Here is a 22504-nt window from a genome sequence, read left to right as displayed (position 1 = left end):
GGGACCGCGCTCCGGAGCCGCTCCCACTCGAAGCGCGAATTGGGAGCAGGAGCGAGAGAAGGGGGTGGGGGGTGCTCCCTCGCAACCCTGAGCAAAGGAGCCTCTATCTATAACAAAGTAAAGAAGCCCTAATATTCTAGGGTTTCCTAACCTAAAAGACAAAGTGTTGGAAGACAAAGTGCCAAAAGATGTGCAGGAAGTGACAGTGCAGAAAGAGGAAGGATTTGACTGATGCTTGGAGGATATCCTAATCAAGGGTCTAGTGTTTGGAAGTTGTTCAAATAAGAAGCTTCAATAAGAGAAATCTTACAAAGGGTTTTCCTCTCAAGGTTGGAGAGGGTTTGTCCTTGGCAGAGAGCCAAATTTTGTGTTCTTGTTATTTTGTTTTGGTAGCAGTTTGATGAAGCGCACACATATGCACTAATAAGAAGAAGAAGAAGAAGAAGCTAACAAGAAAAGTAAAAAGACTTCACAAATTGTTATCAAATCACGGAGAATCATCACAACACTACTTTGCCCTAGATTCTCTAACATGGTTTCAGAGCTAAGGTGACACATCAAGGAAAGGGCAACTCAAGAACACTCTTCAAGAAGAAGCATCTACAAAGTTGAAGCATCAAGACTAGAAGTCTCAATCACTTCAAGAACAAGAAGGGTCTACAATCCATCATTCTTCAAGAAGGTCTACAAAGCTAGAAAAAGAGCCTTATATAAAGGCACCTACAAAGAAGAGCAGATTGAAGCAGGACCTACATCAAGCTACAAGTCTTCAAGCAAACCTCATCACCAAGCAAGTCCACTTGGAGAAGGAAACTTGAAGAACATCAAGATCCAGGAAAGACAAGCCATCGAGCTTTCAAGGAAGAAGCAAATCCATTACACCTTAAAATCTATCAAGTATATGTCCCCTTCTGAATATATTTCAATGTCTTTTTTGCAAGGAAAGCAATAAATTGGTAGGTACTAATAAATTTCTTGCATGCAAGAAGACGATTGATCTACTTCTCAAGGAGAATGAACTCCTAGAGCATGTCAAAGGGAACATCACTATCCTTGCTAAGGAACAGACTCAAAATTTAGCCAAGTACAATAAGGATGACACAAGAGCCCAAAGGATTCTGATAGAATCAATCAAGGACTCTCTCATTCCTTATGTCTCCAAGTTTGAGACATCAGAAGGAATTTATGATAAACTAGTAGAGCTATTCTCAGTATCTACAATCGAAGAAGTAATATCTCTGAGGAATGAATTACACAAGATGAAGATAACAAAGGAAGGAATAGCTCCCTACTTCATGAAAATCTCTGAAATGAGAGATCAACTTCAAGAGCTTGGGGAAGTCATGTCTAACAGAGAAATGACAATTGTTGTACTCAATGCTCTACCTGAGGAGTGGGAAACTTCACATCAAGCATATATGCCAAGAAGGAAGCAACTACTCTCAGTGAAATGTGGTCTCTATGCAGAACAGAGGAAACCAGACTTAAGGCAAAAGAAGATGTGGGATTAAAGGAGCAAGCATTTGCTACCATGGCCAAAAGAAAGGGTAAATTTGGCAAGTTTGGTCCATAAAGAACAAACAACAAAGACATGTCCAAGATCCAATGTTTTGGATGCCAAGAATATGGACCCTACAAAAGGAATTGTCCTAAGCTTAAGAAGGACAACAACAACAAAAGGAAGAGGGAAGAAGCTCACTTGACTCAAGAGGTGAAAGAAGAAGGAAAGAAGCAAAAGAAGGAAGATCCTCCAAATGTCTACTATGACTAGGTCAAAACTCTTTACTTCTAGACTTCTTTCAAAGTTTTGAGTAGAATAGGAGCATATAGGAATAAATAAAATTGTTTTGCTAGAATCACCCTCTAGAATATAGCAGCATGATGTACATAGAGTTCCAGACACTCATGTCGATATAGCATTTATGATAAGAACAAAAATGCATAAGTAGAAATATCTTCTAGAATATAGGAGCATGACAAATATAGCTCAAGATACTCGTGTAGAAGAAACATACCTAGTATAGGACCTCATATATGATGAAAGAAGATTGATCATGATAAGAATCTTAGAAAACTTGCATCATCAAAAAGAAAGGAAACATTTGTAAGGTAAGGATCTTTAACATCCTATGATGGAATCTTCAAAAGAAGGTTCATAGACCAAAGCAGGTGTCTCATTAGGAATCCCATTCATGGGTTTCAAGAAAAGAATGATATGCAGGCAAACTAAGATGAAGCAAGAAGGGCTACACCAAAGGATGATCAAAGGAGAATCAAGATGAGGTATGTATGCATCAAAGTTTAAAGTCATGTTATCACTTGTATATTATTAAAGTCACGGGTATAGTTCTATAACATGATCAAACAGGAAAGAATCTCTTCCACCAAGGACATGCTCGAAGAAATGCACTAAAATGCGATGAAGGTCAACAAAAGAATATGCTCACATAAGAAGTATAAGATTGCTGTCTAAGAAGCAAAAAGAAATGCTGACAAGTCTAGAAAGCAAGCAATGAAGGAATGCTCTCACAAGAAGCATCAGATGGTTGACCTATCTATCTAAGAAGAAACAAATGAAGATCAAGCATGTGAAGAATACCACGATCATCACTATCTGACAAAATGCCTTGAAGATATCCCCCAAAATAAGGCAGGACAACTCTGATAAAGGAAGAAAGGACCCTTGACACTATGAAGGCCTTGGAGATACAAAAGGTGCAAATAATTGATTCTACTCAACAAAGATGTAGTGATGAAGAAGCCATCCAACAAAAGAAAAAGCAATGTTAAAGGAATATCAGGATGAAGTCATGATGGACTACTAGGTCAAAACATGTAACCTAGCAAGTACATCGAAGCATCCATGAGAAGAGTACTCCGAAGCATGGACAAGATGACAAAGGAGTAGCCAAGATGACAAGAAAAACTTGATAGTCACTTTCCACGAAGCAATGACATGACAAAACCAAGAAGGAAAGTGATCGATGGATGGTGCCCTACCTAGAAGAAGTTCAAACAAAGACTTCATGACATCAACAAAAGAAGAAGATCAAGTAGCTGAAAGACCCACGAAGAAGAAGGTGTTGATGAAGGAAAGAGTCCCCAATTAAGAGGGAGCTCTAACAGGTCCTTGATCAAGAGGGAGTTTCGAATCACCCTTGATTACAAAGGAGCGACAATTGTGTTTTCCATTTCATGGGTCATGCACTAGACCAGGACTAACAGCAGTAAGTCTAGATGAAGGCCATGAATGGAAATGTAGACACAAGATAGACACAACATTCTTGTCTTCACTTGGGAAGAAAGAATGGGAGGATTAGGTAATCATCTGGCATCTGATACTCTTTGAGGATGTGTAGGGCATCCAAGACAAGAGTAGGCAAGAGGACCGATATTCTTTGAGGGCTGGGAACCCAAGATAAGAATAGTCCTAGAAGGTCATACTCGAGAACACCCGAGTGGGTATGTACCTTGAGAGACAATGATGAAGGTGTCTATAAATCATTGGTCTCGCTAGCATTGTAGCTCATGGTCTCATAAAGAGATGGAGTTGTTAGTCAAGGCCTTGCACTATGACAATGCTAATGAATATGATGCTATAACAGATGGATTGCAAATCCGGTTTCTCTTATGTGAATTCTTCAAGATTGAAAATTGCCAAACACCTTGTAATGTTGTATGAATACCTCCCTAGTTAAGAGGGAGTGTTGAAGGAAATGTAACTAGGCTAGGTCTTCATAAATGTAATTTTGATATTTGTACTTATTCAAGAAAAAAGAAATTATTTTTGTATTATTTGTCAATGAGTTTCTTGCTCATTGAAAATAGGTCAAGCACATTTTGAAGTGCTTCTAGAGAGTCAAAGTCAAAATGTAATTATGATAAGACCCTTTGAGGGCATGTTACATCATGTAAGTCATCATACAAGGTCATGGGAACACCTCCAAGCATGGTTAAATCCTCTCCTAGCAGCAACGAAGTCTACAAGCAGCAAAACAATGAGTAAAATTGAATTATAGAGCAAAAATATAAGTCGGCCTGAAGAGGAGGGACAGACCTCTATTTATAGAGGTTGTCCACTCCTCATTCAATGTGGAATCTCACTCTGAAATCTGCGAGAGTACAAGGAAGAAAAGAAGGTCAACGAAGGAGGAAAAGAAGCCTGGTAAGGGCAGCGAAGGAAAGGAAAAACGAACACTATATATAGGGTGAACCTACGACCACACGTGCAAAGGGAAAGGGTCTGTCTACAGCTATAGGAGCAAAAAAGTGCAGGTCATCATATCGCAATATTTTTCGATTCATATTAGGCCTACAAGGCCTCTCTCATCAGCGAGGAAGGAAGAAAGGGTCAACAAGAATAAAAGGACTGTTTTAGGGCTCCTGTTCACACGTGCAGCAAGACAACACTTACAGATTTTACAGCAGTTTAAGGCAGCAACATGAATAGCCTCATTCAGATGTATACCTAGGCCTACAAGGTATCCAAAGGAAAGCAAAGGAGCCTCTATCTATAATGAAGTAAAGAAGCCCTAATATTCTAGGGTTTCCTAACCTAGAAGACAAAGTGCTGGAAGACAAAGTGTCAGAAGAAGTGTCAGAAGATGTGCCGGAAGTGACAGTGCAGAAAGAGGAAGGATTTGACTGATGCTTGGAGGATATCCTAGTCAAGGGTCTAGGGTTTGGCAGTTGTTCAAATAAGAAGCTTCAATAAGAGAAATCTTACAAAGGGTTTTCCCAGTGTTGCGGGGGAGCGCCCCCCCCCCCCGATCCCGCTCCCAATCCGCGCTCCGGGCAAGAGCGACTCGAGAGCGCGCTCCCTAAAAAAAAAATCGCTCCTTGCCTTTTCGGGAGTGTTTTTCCTTTTTTGCAATTTTTTTTTGTAGTAATGTTCGAAATGCAATTTTTTTTTAAAGATACAAATATTTTTGAGTGGGGCAGCTAAATGATCAAGTCTATGGCCCTAGTATTGATATGCTATTCATGTTAATGTTAAATTCTTACAGTAAAAGTGACATTCTCCTTGATCTTCATTTTCATCCTTTTACTTAAATTTTTAACATTACCATGAAATGACTCAGGATGTTTGAGAGTGGTTCCGGCCTCATTGGATTTCATATGGAGAAAGTAGAATTTTAGATTTCATTCAAAATCCAGTTTTTCAAGATTTCAGGATTGGGGGATTGCAATGTTTCCATTGAATTTTGTCATGTATTAGGGTATGGAACTCATATTTAATCAAGAGCCCAATCCCTCTATGTACCTTGATGTTAGTGACATTGGTTGTTGAACTCCTCTATCATGACCGTCCTAAAAATGTACGTATCACTCAAACAAAATCTTGACTTGACATGCTATGCTTTTTCTATCTTATGTTAATGCTTAGAGGGTGATATTAACGACAAAGATCCCTATACAGATACAAAGGTAATGACAAAGATACCTCTGGATATTAATGCTTCGAGGGTGATATTAATGACAAAGATCCTGATTTTCCAACAAGACTAAAAAATTAGACATTTCTCGTGGTGGCAAGAGTCCCAAGCATAAGAAATAGATAATAGATTTACTTCGATTTTCTTGTTTCTAGTAGTTTTTATAACTATTGACTCTTTCATATTTATTATGATATTTCTTTAAACAATATATGACAATTTAAGTTTGAAGTTAGCAATTATAACTCATTAATAATGAATTATGAATATGATGCTTCATGAATATTGAAAGTTGTTTCATTTCATTTCATTTTATAACATTTTATTTCATGTTAGATATTATTTGTTGTAATGGTTACACTTAGCTTACAAGTACAACTTTGGTGATCAATGATGATAAATGTTATATATTGAATTTTGAAAGCTTGAAACTTTAAGATTGATGAATCATGAGACTCAATATGTTGTATGTTACTATGTTGCTAACTTGTGGATGTGGTTGATGAAGATTATAACTTCTAGATGATTGTTGTTATATGGTTCAATCTATGTTTTTTTATGCTTTTTATATCTAATTCATTATTCTAAATGTTTTTGTTGACATATATGTATCAAAATATAATATATATATATATATATATAAAAGACGCTCCAGGATTCACTCCCAAACTAGGAGCTTCTGAAAATGTCGCTCCCACTCCCGTTTTCGCTCCTGCTCCCCACTTTCGCTCTCGCTCCCAAGTAACACTGGGTTTTCCTCTCAAGACTGGAGAGGGTTTGTCCCTGGCAAAGAGCCAAATTTTGTGTTCTTGTTATTTTGTTTTGGTAGCATTTTGATGAAGCACACACATATGCACTAATAAGAAGAAGAAGAATAATAACCTAACAAGAAAAGTAAAAAGACTTCACAAATTGTTATCAAATCACGAAGAATCATCACAACACTACGTTGCCCTAGATTCTATAACACATCAGTCCTTCAAATAGGTCAGTCAACAGCTTCCTTAACCAAACTACTTCCCGGCTAACTTCACATGCTACAACATATTCTACTTCAGCACTACTCAAAGAAACGATGTTTTGTGTTCTGCTCATCCATGAGACCATAGGTGATCCCAAACTAAAACATCCTCCTGTAGTGCTTCTCCCATCTTGTTGATGGTTCCTCGTAGATATCTCAAGATATGTTTTGCTGCTACCCAATGATCATGCTTCAGCTCCACTTGGAATTGACTAAGTACATTTACTGCAAAACATATGTCCGAACGAGTATTCACCAAGGAAATTAATGAGCCAATCAATTTTGTATATCTGGAAGGATCCATAGGGCTTGATTTGGAACTCCTTAGTTCAAGTTTGTGATCATCGGAGTGTTCATCTCTTTATAGTCCATCTTTTGGCACAGAAACTGAGGTATTCTGAGCCCTTTGACTGCAGACCAAAATTGCAGGTTTACCGTAGATTTCAGAATAGCGGTTTGACCAAGTTTGAATGTTGACTGTGTTACTGTTTTGGGTTGACTTTGACCTCCTGATCAGTGCGAGTTTGAATGGGGAAGTCCGAGCTGTTTTGAGGACATTATATTGCTACTTTGACCATCTTTGACTTTCTGGTTAGGGCTGATTTGACTGCAGGTGACTGCAGATTCTGACAGGGCTGTTTTGACTTTGAATTTGGCAAGTCAATTTGACTTTTTTACTCTCTCTCTCTCTCTACTGAACATTTTGATATAATAATCAGAAGAATTCATCAAAGGGTTTTCCTCACATTGGGGTTTTTCCCTCGCATCCACCAAATCTGGTTTTCTTTGTCTTGGCTTGTCTTCTGCATTTTGTTTCATGATCTATCTACTTTTACTGTCAATGTAATTAATGGTTAATGTAATTGTTATTGGAAATCTAAATTGGAAATTGTCACTAAGCTAAAGGAACATTGAAGTAATTGTGCTAAGCATAGAACATACCATTGTTATCTAAATTTAACATAGCAGAAGCAAGCACCTCAAGAGAGCAGAAAATTCTTGGCAGCCTACTTGTATAAAATGACTAAGAGAAAGTTACCAGTCAGTCTGTCAAATATTAGTTTATGGGTTCTTGTCCTTGTGTAAAATTTTTGGGATTTCGCACAAGTTATTTTGGTTGAGTTAAAGTTACAAATAGTCGCAATAAATTAGGACAAGACAGTTGAGAAAAATTATGGAAAAGACCCAAGTGTAAATTTTTTGACAAATTAATGGGTATGTACAGGTGATAAGCAGTATAAAAGGCGTTTGTCAACATAGCAAGGGAAAGCTACACTTATCTCTACTAATAGCTTTCTAAATTTCCTAAATTTGTCCCAATTTAATATAATATCCATTTTATCCATTTAACAAATATAAATACTATAGTGAAGAAACAAATCAGTCTTTGAGGCTCAAAAAGGTTATACAGTCCAGTAACAATTAAACAGTACCAAACCATTAAGGACCTTCAACAATGAGCAACAAAGGCTGCAAATAAGAATCGAAGAGAATTTCAGTATCCTAGCCATCCCCACATAACCATATTAAAGCATCTAGGAACATTAGTGATGGGTTAATGTTTTCCAAGCACACATGAACCCACAATCAGTGGCCATGCACATGCCCTATTATGAATTAAATAAATACTTGAATCATGTGGCTGTTATATATAAGATAGAGGGATCTAACTTACCAGCTCCAAGAACTGGAGCCCCAACCTTGCCGCCTCTATATCTGGTGACTTTACCAAATTAATGAATCCTGGAAGGCATCCTCTGTCAACAAACACTGTCAAGTGTTCCAAAACAGGCTTTGTTTCACCTGTTTTTCCTATTGTAGTAACGCAAAGATTGCCCAAAGCAAATGCCACCTCTTTTCGTATATCAAATGTAGCAGTTGCCAACAAGTGCAATAGTGGAGAAACTGCGCCATTTGAAAAGATCAACTGTTTGTGAGCCAATGTCCCAGCAGCAATGTTGGAAATTGCCCACGCAGCCTCCTGCAAGAAAAAGTCAAATTCCAATAAGACAAAGTATGAGGAAACATACAAAAAAGATACTCACATATACCAAATAAGTAAATATCATATCAAACATTATGACACTTCTTAGACAATACCTTTTTCAAAGTACGATGTTCACTCTCCAAACACTTAATCAAGGCACCAATCACAGATCCTAAAAATAAATTAGTCCATTCACCAAAAACAGAACAATATTAGAATCAATATAGCACTGGAACCACCATCCACACTCAGTAGAACTGTTATCTAATAATATAAGTTATTTAGAAACCATGGATCATTCTTTAGAAATCCAACAAAATGAATATCTATATTGGATAAACAACAAACTAACCAGGAATACCCTGCCCTGCAGCAAGAACTGCATCTGTTTTCAGATTGTCTCCAGCTACAAGGTTTCCTATGCTCCTTAGCACCTGTAAATGATGGAGGCATACTATTCAGCAGGTCAATACAACTATCTAAATCTTAGCAACATATCTATATAAGACTCTCATGGATAGAGCACAGAGATTACGAGTGATTCTCCATTAATATAAGAGTCATGACCATTCTTTCAAAGTTTGTTAGACAATTACTTGTATCCCAGGAACACAACAATATAGCCAATAAGATAAGATAATTATATTAATGTCCAACAAATGACCACAAAAGTATGTAAATGGAACTAAAGAGTACAAACATCATGAATACAATGTGGGAGTGCAAGCGCAACTCCTAAAATTTGTTAATTTTCCAATGATCTATGCTGTAACAATTTCTTCTTTCAGTAGCAATCACTTTTTTTATTAGATTTCAATCACCCAATAGCAGCAAGCAATTGTAGATAGAACAGTAAACAATATGCACAATAGAAAACAGCCAAGATCAATAGAGACAGATTTTTTATCAAAGATCCGGGAAAAACCCCACAAGGGGGAAACCCCAACTAGATTCTTTTTCTATTAGATGTTCATCAAATGTTCAGCAGAGAGATACATAGTCCAAGTAAATCAACTAGTCAAAGGTCAAAGCTTTGACCAACCAGTCAACCAATCAATATCCAATCAAATATGAACATAAAAGTCAAATTTGGTCAAATACCAGTTCTGTATTTTCAGTCAGTCAACAGAAGTCAATGCAGCCCTAACCAGTCCACAGTCAATGGTCAAATCAGCTCCAAAAGATTTGGTCAACCAATCAAAGAATGCAATCTCTTTTGCTCAGTCAAACTTGGTCAAAACATTCCACAAATTCTGGTCAAAGTTAAAGTCAACATATGAAAACCCTAGCTGTACATCTGTGGTCAACGCTGGTCAAAGTGTCCAGAAAAGTTTGGTCAAAGCCTCAGTCAGCTCGGCCTTCCAAAATAGATTCAAAATCAGTCAAACAAAGTCAAACTCTCCTCAAGTCAATGTTGGTCAAATTGTCCCAAAACAGAAATCAAACTTGGTCAACAGAAATGTCTTCTCCCTCCTTCACACGTGTGAACTTCGACCCTGAAATTTCAACGAATGAGGAAGAATGAATGTGTGATGTGATGCCTCCAAGTGATGCCAAGTGAGGTGTATTTACTATTTATATGTGGCCTAGGTGGACAAATTTCTCCTTTAGGCCAACTTGTACTTTTTGTGTTGACTTGGTCCAGCAATAAAATAATATTTTTCCATGTGCAAAAATTATTTTTTTCCAAGGTCAAGTGGGATCTCTTAAGGGGTTTTCGGGCTTCCCAAATGGGGAAATTGCTCCCTTAGCTGTCAATTTTCAACACTCCCTCTCAACTAGGGAGTTATTTCGGACTGCATCATAAGTCTCATCTCGGATGTCTTTGTCTCATCATCATCGCTGCATTATATCATATCTTTGCTCATCTCTGCTCACTATTGAACAATGATGTCTCGATCTAAAGAAGAAGAATCATCATAGGGGAGATCAATTTACCACTAGGGTAAAGATCCTCCAAACCCTATATCCAATGACAATAGGGGAGATCAATTTACCACTAGGGTAAAAATCCTCCAAACCCTATGTCTAACCAACTAATCGAACAATCCATCCAGATAATATGGGAGATCAATTTACCACTAGGGTAAATCGATTTGCCACAAGTGACAAAGATCCTCCAAACCCTATGTCACCCAACTTGATCCTTAGTGATCAAGTGGTTGAACACCATGCATCTCAGACTTAGGGAGATCAATTTACCAAATGTGTTCACCATGGGTAAAGATCCTCCAAACCTAAGTCTCCTCACTCATTGGCCATATGAGTGGCAATCTAACAAGCCCGACTTGTGGGTAGGATGCATGTTGGGGTATGTACTCCGTCAAGTCCCGGACTTGACTAGGGGAGATCAACTTATCAAAAGACAAGGATCCTCCAACCCTATAGATCCAAAGGAGTACCCCATGCCACGAAGTGCTCATAGAGCTCAGTGTTTGTGATTAGCTATGACCCCTTCCCGGAAGGGTCACATCTACCAGTCCAAGTTGCTCTCTGAAGACCGCGAACTTCCCTTTCGGCAAAGGCTTGGTAGGAATGTTAGCTATTTGTTCATTTATCGAGATGTGTTAGAGTCTAATAGCTCCTCTCTGCGCCATATCCCGGATATAGTGATATATGATCTCACTATGCTTGGACCTATCGTGGAATATGGGATTCTCTAAGAGTCGGATCCCACTCTTGTTGTCACAATATATCACAGCCATATCCAATACCTATTCAAACAACTCCTCGACCATACTGCATCATAGCTAGCCATGCTCGCAACAATATACTTAGATTTGGGCATACCAAGGGCAACAGATTTATGCTTCCTTCTCATCTAAGATATCATGGTAGACCCCAGGCTAAAATAGCACCCTGATGTGCTCTTCCTATCAACAACATTTCCGGCCCAATTGGCATCAATGTATATGTAGCCCACCAAAAGTGGGGTACCCCTTTGGAGAGCTTTTCCTTGATGTATTCTTCTTCAGCTAGTAGTAGCAACCCTTGCCAGCCATCTGATAGCTTTGATGTGCTAATTTATCTCCGCCACCTGAGCCAGCGATCATGTACCCTCGCCCATCTGTTGACATCACATGTTTGAAGGTGGGGCATCCAATCCTAAAGGTATGATTTTTCATTATGTAATTGGGTGCTTTTACTTGTTTTTCTTTGGAACACTTGGGTATGGATCACTGGGTGGCTTGGAAGGAGGAAGGGTTTTGACTGTAGTCCTGTTCCCTTGCCTTAATTAGGGAGGGGTTAATCCTAAATCCTAATCCTATGGGATCTCCTTTATTGGCCATTAGCTTTAGGAAGGGCACTACATGGGAAAGCCTAATTTTGGTTGCGTGGTCCTGCTTCTCGATACCATATATCTCACTCCCCTCCACTCATTACAAGCCCTTTTAACATTTTCCTATCTGAGTCCACATTTGTCCATTGGGTCCACAAGGTGTTAGCATCCCCTTCCCCTTGTCCACACCTTGGGTTGGGCCTAGAAATGATGCCTCGGGAGGTTGATGCAATAAAAAAAGATTAAAAGCAGAAATGGCCACAAGCAAGAACCAATAAGAAAAGAAAATCATAAAATGCAAAAGATGGTCGGGACACACAAAATCCACGTGGGCAAAAGCCAAGCATGAGCTCTACCCCTTCATCTATGGCCATCACCTGATTCCTGGGGCCAATTGTGCCCTACCACATTATGGAAAGGAATCCTTGCATGTCCCAACCCCTAGTGGGCGATGAACTACCCCACCTTAAGGGGGTAATAAATGTTGCCACATCATACAAAGCATGCTCTTATCCTGGGAGCTTCGAGCAGTAATACAAAAGAAAAATCAATAAAAAGCAAAAGGCATAAGAGGGGTGGAAAAACAAAGGTCAGGGTAACTCATGCATCCATGTATGCTCCCTCCTTACATTTATATACCTAGGGTGTGGGCTTCCCTTATCATAGCTACCCTTTTACCATGGCATGTGGCTTGGAGCCTTCCCTTTGTCCCCACTCCATCCCATCACTATTTCACATGACACCTTCCATTTGAAGGATGTACCTTGGACATGTCATTCCCTTAGAGGTTGAAACCACCTAATAGGGTCCTTCATTAACCACTCCTACCCAGGGAGGTAACATTATTACATGTTCAAAGCCCAAAATTGGAAGGGAAACCCACTATGAAGTCTCAAATATGCCCTTGATTAACAAGCTTATTCACTCAATTGCACTAATGAATTATTGTACCTAAAGGTGAGGAGATGAATTGGATCTTATACAAGATTGCAGGTGTGTTTCATCTTGGACTTGGCCTCCCTATACCGGATCCAAGCCCTCCAGAGGATCATGATGGCATTTGTAGGGTGAGCGTTGAGAGCCATGGGCCTCCATTCATGCAGAGCATTGATTTCCTGTTGATTTTCAATAACATCAGATGTGCTCTAGCCTTGAAAATTGGTGTAGAGGCTAAGGCACATGAGATCTCCAAGACCCAGAAATCATTTGGAGAAATTCTACCCGGATGAGGAGTTATTAAAATAATTAATATTTTTAATGAGTTCCTAGGTCTAAACTTAGGAAAATAAAAATATTAATGTCTATTAATAAAATATGGGTGAGAAAGTTCTAAGTGAGGAGGATCAAGCCAGTTCTAATCTTAGCCGTTGATTAGGGACTTAATCTCGGTTGTTGGTTCATCAACAGGAAAAGTATAAAAAGAGGCTTGAGGGTCAGTTGGAGATACACCAAGTGATCAAAGAATTCGATGTTCTGGGGCAAGGTTTGCTGAGGAAATCGAGTTAGTGATCAGAGTTGCAACGAGAGGCAGTTCAGCAAGGGCTTTTCATCCGAGGCTGAAGAATACATAGCAGAGAGGCAGCGCAATGTCGGGAGAGACAGCGCAGGCCCTAGAAGAGTTGATGCAGAAGCCGAAGAGCTGACACAGAGGATGCAGAGGGCTGATGCAGGTGATGCAGAAGCCGTAGAGGCTGACGCTAGACCTCAGAGGTAGTGTTGGGCAGATTATGTGGGACGGACTGGGAGTAGATCAACAAATTTTGAGCCGGGAAAGGGTGACACAGCTCCTAGAGGAGTGACATAGTTCCAGAGCAGTGCTTTGAGCAGCTTTCGTTTTCCAACATAGGGAACAGTCGAAGTCACTGTGGGGCTTATCATCCAGTTGTTGATTTGTCGGAATATCTGTCTCCGGATAGAGGTACTACTGTCGAGGATATTCTCTGTTCGGTGAGTCATTTATGGCACCCTAGTTGTATTCACAAAATCTGCTTAATAATACAAACCCTCTATATGCTGCATCAGTTTTCCCGAATTAGGTTTTTTCGAGGACGATTGTCCAAAAATAACGGTGTCCCTTGTGTTATTGTCTCAGTTTATTTCAGTGCATGATCTGTATATTGTGAAGGCTGCAATAGTGTTTACTTCGATGTTTATGCAATTAAATAACTTGTTAATGTAAAGAACAAGTAGGAGATTGTAAACCAGTGATTGCAGTAGGGGTTTCTGATGTGTTAGATTCAGGAATTTTCACGTTTCCATACCATGGGTTTCTTCAGCACCATAATTTGCTTGTTTGTTGCCCAAGTTATTCGAAATGACGATGCACTTGGACCAGGATGCCCTAACCGGCTACACATTGCACCCGACACTTGGCAGTTGATCCAAGACCCAGAGGAGGTTGTATCTTTCCTAGGGAGACATAGGAGGGCATGTGCCATCCTTTGAGCCCTCATTGATGGAGCATGGACATGATTTTAAGCTAGTTACCCATGAGACCCATTTGGAGCCCAAAGCCCAAAATAGGGGTCCCAGAGATGTTTTGTACCATAAGGATGATGGCACCCTCTTCATCATGATTTTTGAGGCTCTCTATTTCTAGCACAAGAGGCCTCAACGCTGCCTCTCTAGGCATCTTCGCATGCATGACGTCAGTGTTGCGTGGACTAGAGAGAGAGAGATAAAATAATTTTAAAAGCTATCATAGTTGGGTGTAACCATCGATGGGTTACTTAGCATCTTAGACATGTTTTAGGGGATTTGTCATTAGGAAATTGAATGGATAACACTTGTATAAATAGATGAGACTTGCTCTCATCTCAAACCAACACACTTCAGCCTCATTAGAGAATTCAGGCCTGCAATTTAAGGAGACTTTTAGATGTTTTTGGGATGAACTTTGATGTTTGGATCTTTATTGCTATCTTTTTGGAGCCTCTAATGTATTGTTGATGGATGGATATACTCTACATTGTCTTGTAAGTATTTCTTTATGGTGAAATTATCTTGCAAATAATGTCTAATGCATGAAATTTGTTCTCATGATGAGAATTTGCACTTTGTTTTATTGAATATCTTTCAAAATTGTAATCTTGGGAAGTTTTGCATGTGTTACCCATTGATGATGTGGAAAGAATGTTCCTAGTGGATAATGATTGCATTTGATCCATGAAACTCCATTAATTAATACTAAAGAGGGTAATTGTTGAAAGGGGTAACTAGGACTTCCTCTTTTAGCCTCCTTAAGGGTCAATTTAGCCAATAAGCACCCATGACTCCATACTCCCAATGGTCTAGGCACTAATCAAGTCCCTTGGTGGTCAAACTTAAATTTAATCCATAAATTTTCTTTCTTTTTTCTTCCAAAAATTCATCCCTTCAAGGATAAGGAGGCTCATCTAGGGCTTGGTGTTAAATCTCTTGGAGGAGTCATTTGCAAATTTTATTTGGATAGAACTCTCCCTTTGTGTCTCCTCTAGAGGACCTTAACTTTTCATGTAATTCCCACGATGGATTCTCCGTAAATTTTGTTGCCCTAGTCGTCACATCAAGTGGGAACCCTAGAAGTTAATCCTTCAACTTAGGGATTCTTTGAAGCCAAATACTTTAGTACTTGGTGAAGTAAATCATGCATTGTTGTTTCTGTCATCTACCCTAGTCTCGGATGTACCCTTTTCTAGTGTTAAATTTCAACCCTAGGTTTTGTGTAGTTATTCTCAAAGGGGTTTTCGGTGGGAAGTCTTACTAGTCTCTCCCAAGGCTTCCACCATTTGTTGAACTTTCCATTGAATGAGCTACCTTACCTCACTTCAAACCTACCACAAAGACATTTATCACAAGTGAGTAGTACATGGACACCTCCCATCAGTGAAAATCTGAGAAGAGCAGGGGACTTAGGCTGTGCTAACAGTGGGCCTCTGTCCCAAGTCTTGTTGTTCCCTCTATCTTTTTTCCTCTTCGCAAGGCCTGCTAGTTTGTGCAGCAACAGTATCCATGAAGTCTCAGATCTTTGGTAGCATATCTCAATCCGTGATTGATTGTCCCATGCAGGTATATCAGCACATGCTTGGCAGCAACCCAGAGTGCATGTAGTGGCTCTATCATAAATTGACTCAAGAGTGTTGACAGCAAAACATATGTCTGGTCTAGTGTTCACCAAGAACATCAAAGCCCCAATGAACTGTCAGTGCTCAGGGGGATTTGCTAAGTCAAGTCCTGCAACTTCACCACATAACTTTTCGAAATTCATCTCCAATGGTGTGGCCATGGACTTGCATTCTGCCATTCCAAATCCTTCCAATAGCTTGACAACATATTTCCCTTGAGAAAGGAAAATCTCACCAGGTCTCTAAGCCCAAGAAGTAGTGCATCAAACCAAGGTCTTTCATCTCAAACTCAAAGGCTAGCTCCCTCTTACATTGGAGAATAAGAGGTTCCCCACTTGTTAAGAATAAATCATCAACATATAATACCAAAATCAGGAGCATACCTTGGACAATGTTGAAGTAGAGATTCGGATTAGCATTGCTTCTCGTAAATCAAAGCTTCATCAAGTAGTTATCAATGTGGGCATACCAAGCCCTAAGGGCTTGCTTCAATCTGTAAAGCACCTTCTTCAGCCTGCACACGAGTCTTCCTGTCATGCTCCTCAAAACCTTATATTTGCTCCAAGTATAGTTCTTCCACGAGAATGCCATGAAGAAATGTAGTCTTCACATCCATCTGGTGTAGTGTCCATCCCTAACTAACAGGAAGAGCAATGATAGATCGGATGATAGTATATTGGGCAAACAATGCAAAGATCTCATCATAGTCCTCTCCCTCTTTCTGGGAGAATTTTCTAGCCACGAACCTCGCCTTGTACTTTTCAATACTTCCATCAGCACCATGCCTGATTTTGTAGATCCATTTTGAAGTCGCAACAGATTTGCCTTTGGGTCTCGAAACCACTTCCCAGACATCATTCTTCATAATGGACTCATATTCTTCGGCCATAGCATCCTTCCATACTTGTTCTTTCACTGCTTCTTCAAAGGTGCAAGGCTTAGCCTACATAAAGTTGCTCATAGCTACAACATATCCCTGGTATCGGCATGGCTTCTTACTTTCCTTAAAGGTTCCTTTTGCAGCAACATGTCTCTTAGCATCCTGTAGAATGTCACAAAGCCATAATCGTCTCTTCTTATCAAGAGGATCACACGGAGGGGGATTAAGGGGTCCATGGGTTCCAAGGGATCATCAGCAAGATCAGGCTCTGGCTTAGGCATAGGAGGCTCTTCTTGTTCATCCATGGAATCATCCTTTCTTCCAACATTGGCAAGGGGAGGAGTGTCCCTTACTTTCCCAAGGGCAGCATCTTCATCAAATGTCACATCCCTACTAAACTCTATATTTCTTTGACCAGGTACATATATTCTATAAGCTTTAGAATTTTCACAGTAACCAATAAAAGTACCTTTCTTTCTTGAAGCTTCCAGCTTGGTCCTCTTCTCCTTTGGCACATGAAAGTAGACAGGGTAGCCAAAGATCCTCAAATGTCCAACTTCGGGCTTTGCACCACTGAAAACTTCTTCAGGAGTCTTGTCACCCATGGCTTGATGAGGAGTCCTATTTTGAAAATAGAGTGTGGTCGTTAGTAGCTTCTCCCCATAGAAACTTTGGCAACTTTTGATCATGCAACATAGCTCGGGTTGCTTCCATGATAATCATGTTCTTCCTTTCAGCTACACCATTTTGTTCGAGGGTTGTAAGGTACAATGGTCTCCTTCTTGATTCCATCTTTCTTGCAAAAGTCAATGAACTCATTTGAAATGAATTCTCCTTCATTGTCAAACCTAAAGACTTTGATCTTCTTTCCTGTTTGATTTTCTACTAGTGCCTTGAAGTCCTTGAACATGTCAAATGCTTGGTCCTTGTGCTTCAAGAAGAAAATCCATGTCTTGCGGGAGAAGTCATCCACAAAGATTATATAGTACAAGTATCCACGAAGAAAAGTCACTAGGATGGGTCCACATAGATCGAAATGTATGAGTTTAAGTATTCCACTAGTTATGCTTCTACTCTGATGGAATGGTCCCTTCACCTTCTTTCCACTTGCACATCCTTGACAAACTCCGTCATGATTTACTTGAACCTTAGGCATTCCAAAAACCATCTTTCTCACCTAAGCAGGGCTTCATAGTGAAGGTGAGTGAATCTTTGGTGCCACAGCTCACATTGATGAGAAGCATCATGGACCAAAGTTCACATAGGGCTCCGATAAACTTTATATAGGCCTTCATTTCAGGTTTCAAGAGTGAAGGCATCTCTTATGCTAGTTCTCCTTTGCCAAGAAAGGATGTTCCCATTGATGAATGCAGCCTTGAAACCCTTGTCTTCCATAGAAGAAATTGAGACAAGGTTCTTCAATCCCAACACATATAAGACAACATGTAGAAGTAAGATTTGACCATAGTTCAAATGAAATGAAACAGATATCCCTAAAATCTACCAATAGAATGTTCTTATCACCATCTAATCAATAAACAAGCTTATAAAATTTTAAGCATAGTATAGGAAAGCACATATGCAGCACATGTTGAAGAAAGTGTAACTAGGTTTGGTCTTCATAATGACATGTAATTATGACTAATGATGTAATAGGAGAATAAATTTATTTTTGTATGCCTTGCTACATGGGTTTCATGAGCAAGAAGTGTCATAGGTCAAAGACTTCTTCTTGATGTCTTTAGAATTTGTCATAATGTCAAAGAGTCATGTCATATATGAAGAAGCTCTTCATGAGCCTATGTAAAAATGTATTCAAGCAGCCCTCCAAGACCAAGATCAAACCTCCAAAGCAAGCACAAAGAAGTCTGCAAGAAAAACGATAAGGATATCATCATGTCGGCCTCAAAATTGAATTAAATAGCTAAATGGCAGTCACATCGGCTCAATAAAAAGACATGTCGGTTCACTTGTTAAAGTCAGCTCAAAAGAGGAGACAAACCACTATAAATTCCCTGTCAGGGTCAGCGCAAAAAGGTAGAAGAAAACTCACATTCTCTTTGAAGTTTTCGGATGGATACAAGGTCTGAGATCCGCATCAAAGAAGGACAAAACTCCGGTTTGACTGCAACCTTGGATGGGTATAAGCTGTAGGAAGAAACTCGGGCTAGTCTGACTCTATCACATGGTAATACGCATGATTATAGGGATCAGAAATACACATGACAGGAGGATGCAATTTTTATGTAACAATGAGTTTAGTACTAGATACAATCTCGGCATAGCCGTGGATGGAGAGATACAATCTCAGTACACTTAAGAATTATGTGGCAGCAAAAGTCTCAAATAACTGTAAGTCAAAAATCTCGGATGAATGACTTTGGATAAGGACAGAGGTACAGGACTTTGATGAGTACAAGGGCTCAAACATATCTGTGATCTCAGTAATAATAACAGTAACTAACTACAAGTTCTCCTCCTCCGTGATGACTGTCTCAGCGTATCTATGATGATAATCTCAACGCAAGGAAAACAGTGACTGTCTCGGTGTAGTGTTGATCACTATATTTGTGATGGAGAAAATGGGAGATGATACACTCTCTAGACAACTGATCTCTGCCTCGGCATAACTATGATTTCACAGTAAAATACTTGGCATACTAGACAAGGTCACAATGAAGCTCTCGGTGCTTTGATAAAGGCATAGAAACAAGGTCACAGTGAAGATCTCAATGAAGACGAGACTTCGTTGACATGATGAAGCAGCAGTAATGAGGATCTCAGTGATGCAGTCTCGATGATCTCAGTGGTGCAGCAAAGATGATGATCTCAGCAGTGACAAAGAAGAGGATTGGTGTCTTGGTCTTGGAGTGGCCTCGGAGGTCAAGGGTCATGGTCCTGGTATTCGCCAATTGGAATCTCTATAAGAAGAATTTTGTGCAGGTTTTCCTCTCCAAGAGGGAGAGGTTTTGGCCCTGGCAGAAAGCAAAATATCTTATGCTCATGTCTCTTTGGTTTTGATAGCAGTTTGATGAAGCAAACACACATACTAATTTTAAGAAGAATATCAAGCTAAGATAAAATTGTGAAAACACTTCACAAATTGTTATCATGCTAAGAAGAATCTCATTAATTTTGAATGCCCTAGATTCTTCAACATGGTATCAGAGCGAGGGTTCAGAAGTCAAAGGAAGGGCAGAAAAGAGACATTCAAGGATCAAGGCATCAATGCAAGCTGAAGAATATCAAGATCTCCATTGCAGAATCAAACCCTAATTGTGATCAAACCCTAGATCAAAGGATCAGCCTACAACAGCAGTATTCAATAACAAGGGTTGTTGTCTATGCAATCAAGGAGACAATCTACAACAGCAAGATCTTTTTGACTCCACCGTCACCATCAAAAGGCCACCAAGACTCTCATCAAAATGTCTACAAAGCAATGAAGCTCAAAGGACCTCAAATCGAAGACTATATCATCTCGAAAAAGATCGAAGTGCTAGAAGCAGTCTTGTTCTAAACTACAATTGAAGGCAATAAGGCATGGACATCTTCAAAGGATCATCTCCTAGCCCTAGAAGAAGATCACCCAAGGAAGCAGCAAATCATCCTCATCAAAAGGAGCAACCTTTTCTATTGAGGAAAGACTCTTCACAATCAAGTAAGTATCTTTTCATTCTATAATCAAGTTTGGTTCAATGACTTCTTGACTGCAAGGAGATCTATAGGTTAGATGAGTCATCAAAGGTCCTTGCATGGAATAAGAAGGATTGACATAATCCTTATGGAGAAGAGAAGTCTGTGAACATATCAAGGTCTCCTTTGAATTCATAAGAGGGAACTCTTAAGGTCCTCTCTTTCCTATGTAGCAAGAAAGGAGACATAAAAGAGATATGAAATGCTAGAAGATATACTCTCTGAAATGCAGTAAAGAAGGTCATATCACTTGGACCTGATTGAAGGTATCAAAGAATGGAGAAATATCTTCATGAGATCTCAATTGGGAGATCTGAGAAAAATGATAAGAAGATAATCATCTATGAGCAAGATGGCAAGTGTCCTTGGGACAAGGAAGTTTCATCATTTAATATCTTACGATATTTATGCAAGATGAAAAAAGGACAAATTGTGAACAAAAGTGTTGGAGGTTAAAGGACTTAAACATGTGCAGAAAGGAAAGGGAAGTGTGGTCCTCAAACAAGACAGAATAGTTAAGATTCAATGCTATGGGAAGATTATGGAAAGAATCTCATATCGCCGGAAAAGATGGAGGACGCTGAAGAAAAAGGCCGAGGAAAGAGGGAGTAACAGACCTCTACTATGAGTGAGATGGTGTCCCTCACAAAAGAGTCCTATCATAAGCTCCAAAATCTTTTGCAGAAGAAGAAGGCGGGCACTCTGGAGGCCACGTGGAAGGCTATAACAGAAGGCCGAGGCCCTCCTCTGGCGCGGCACCTTCGGAAATCTGAGACCTGGGAATCTGTCCACCGCGGCAACGCTACGGAGGCCGCGTCCCACGACTCTGCAGTGTTTCGAAAGTCCGAGACATTGAGCACCGCCAGGAGTCGAACCGTCGACCTCCAGCAGGGACCTGAATTAGCCCTGGGGTTGAGAAAAGAGCCCTCTCCCAGCGAAGACGAGTTGAATAGACGAGTGGAGGCCTTTATTGCCAAGATGAACAATGATATGAAGCTTCAGAGGGAACAGTCGCTCGCTCGCTACATGGAAATGGTGAATCGAGGAACCGGCGAATAATTTTTTTTCCATTACTGTCTGTCACTGGATTGTAATTACTTAGTTGCTGAGTCTTTAATTGCTGTATTGAATGTGCGGGTTATTTTATCATTTTCTTGATAGATAGTTGATTTGCATCTGCATTTTCTTCCGGGATGACCAGTTTTATTTTTATTTGTGTCATAAGGCTGGCAGTCAGCACATAAAAGTTCATCACTCCGCTTGCAAATGGAAGAATTGTAGATGCCCCATTAATATTATGTGCATTAACATATGTAAAAATGCTGTCGGACTCTGTATATATCTCTGTATATTTTTATGGATCGATGTGGGATCAAGACAAATATTTGACTTAGGTATTTGTATAAGTCTCGCATCTACCATTATGATAGTTATCTGTATGTTTATGCCATATTCACAGCTGAAATTTTCTTTCAATCTTCGGTATCGATGTTGTGAATAGTGATTACTGTTCATTTGCGAAAGGCCAGCTGAACTGGCGAGCAGGCCTGGAATTTCGAATTTGTTTTGACTGTTAGTCAAAATTTGATAACAGTTAATTGTTTTTCATGAGCATTATTTTAAGTTTTATTCAGATTCATTAGTATTTTTCAGGTTATATCCAAGTTCTACGCAACAGCATTTCATATTTAATTATATAATTGTGATTAAATCAAAGATATCTATTTTGTTTACAGATTATTTAATTATTTTGGGTTTTGAAAAATTTGAATGGAATTTGGTGAAACCATCTTTAGTTAATTTTTTTTAGTTTTTTTAAATAGATTGAGTATAATTTAAAATTTGTTTAAATGGATTTAGTAATTTAAGAGGATTAAATTTGTGATTTCAATAAGTTTGTACTGGATTTTAAATAAATTTAATCAAAAAAATTGTTCAAAAGATTTTCAAAATGTAAAATAATTTTGTTTGGGTATTGTTTAATTATTTTATTTTTTTAAAATTTTACTATAAATTTGGTGAAACAATTTTTAAATAAATTTTTCTTTATTTTCTGTTTAAATAGATTCAGTGTTGTGTAAAATCTTTTTAAATGAATTTAG

The 22504-nt window shown here is 39.2% G+C and overlaps 1 protein-coding gene across 2 annotated transcripts in view; it reads right to left on the bottom strand.

The window, feature by feature from the left end:
- The window catches only part of LOC149209136 (importin subunit alpha-9-like), a 279111-nt gene that overhangs the window by 34672 nt on the left and 221935 nt on the right, over positions 1 to 22504 (bottom strand). For both annotated transcript variants that reach the window (XM_089396297.1, XM_089396299.1), the window contains exons 8-10: positions 8796 to 8877; positions 8557 to 8615; positions 8132 to 8437 (exon numbers count right to left, since the gene is read on the bottom strand). In XM_089396297.1, the coding sequence (XP_089252423.1) occupies positions 8132 to 8437; positions 8557 to 8615; positions 8796 to 8877 (447 nt within the window). The remainder of the gene's footprint in view (positions 1 to 8131; positions 8438 to 8556; positions 8616 to 8795; positions 8878 to 22504) is intronic.

This window comes from Pinus tabuliformis, chromosome 1_2, assembly GCF_031772625.1.
Source record: "Pinus tabuliformis cultivar Carrire ecotype Pingquan chromosome 1_2, CPIR1, whole genome shotgun sequence".
NCBI classification, from domain to species: domain Eukaryota; kingdom Viridiplantae; phylum Streptophyta; class Pinopsida; order Pinales; family Pinaceae; genus Pinus; species Pinus tabuliformis.
Note: the sequence above shows the minus strand (reverse complement) of the source record. Positions and strands in the feature narration are given on the sequence as shown.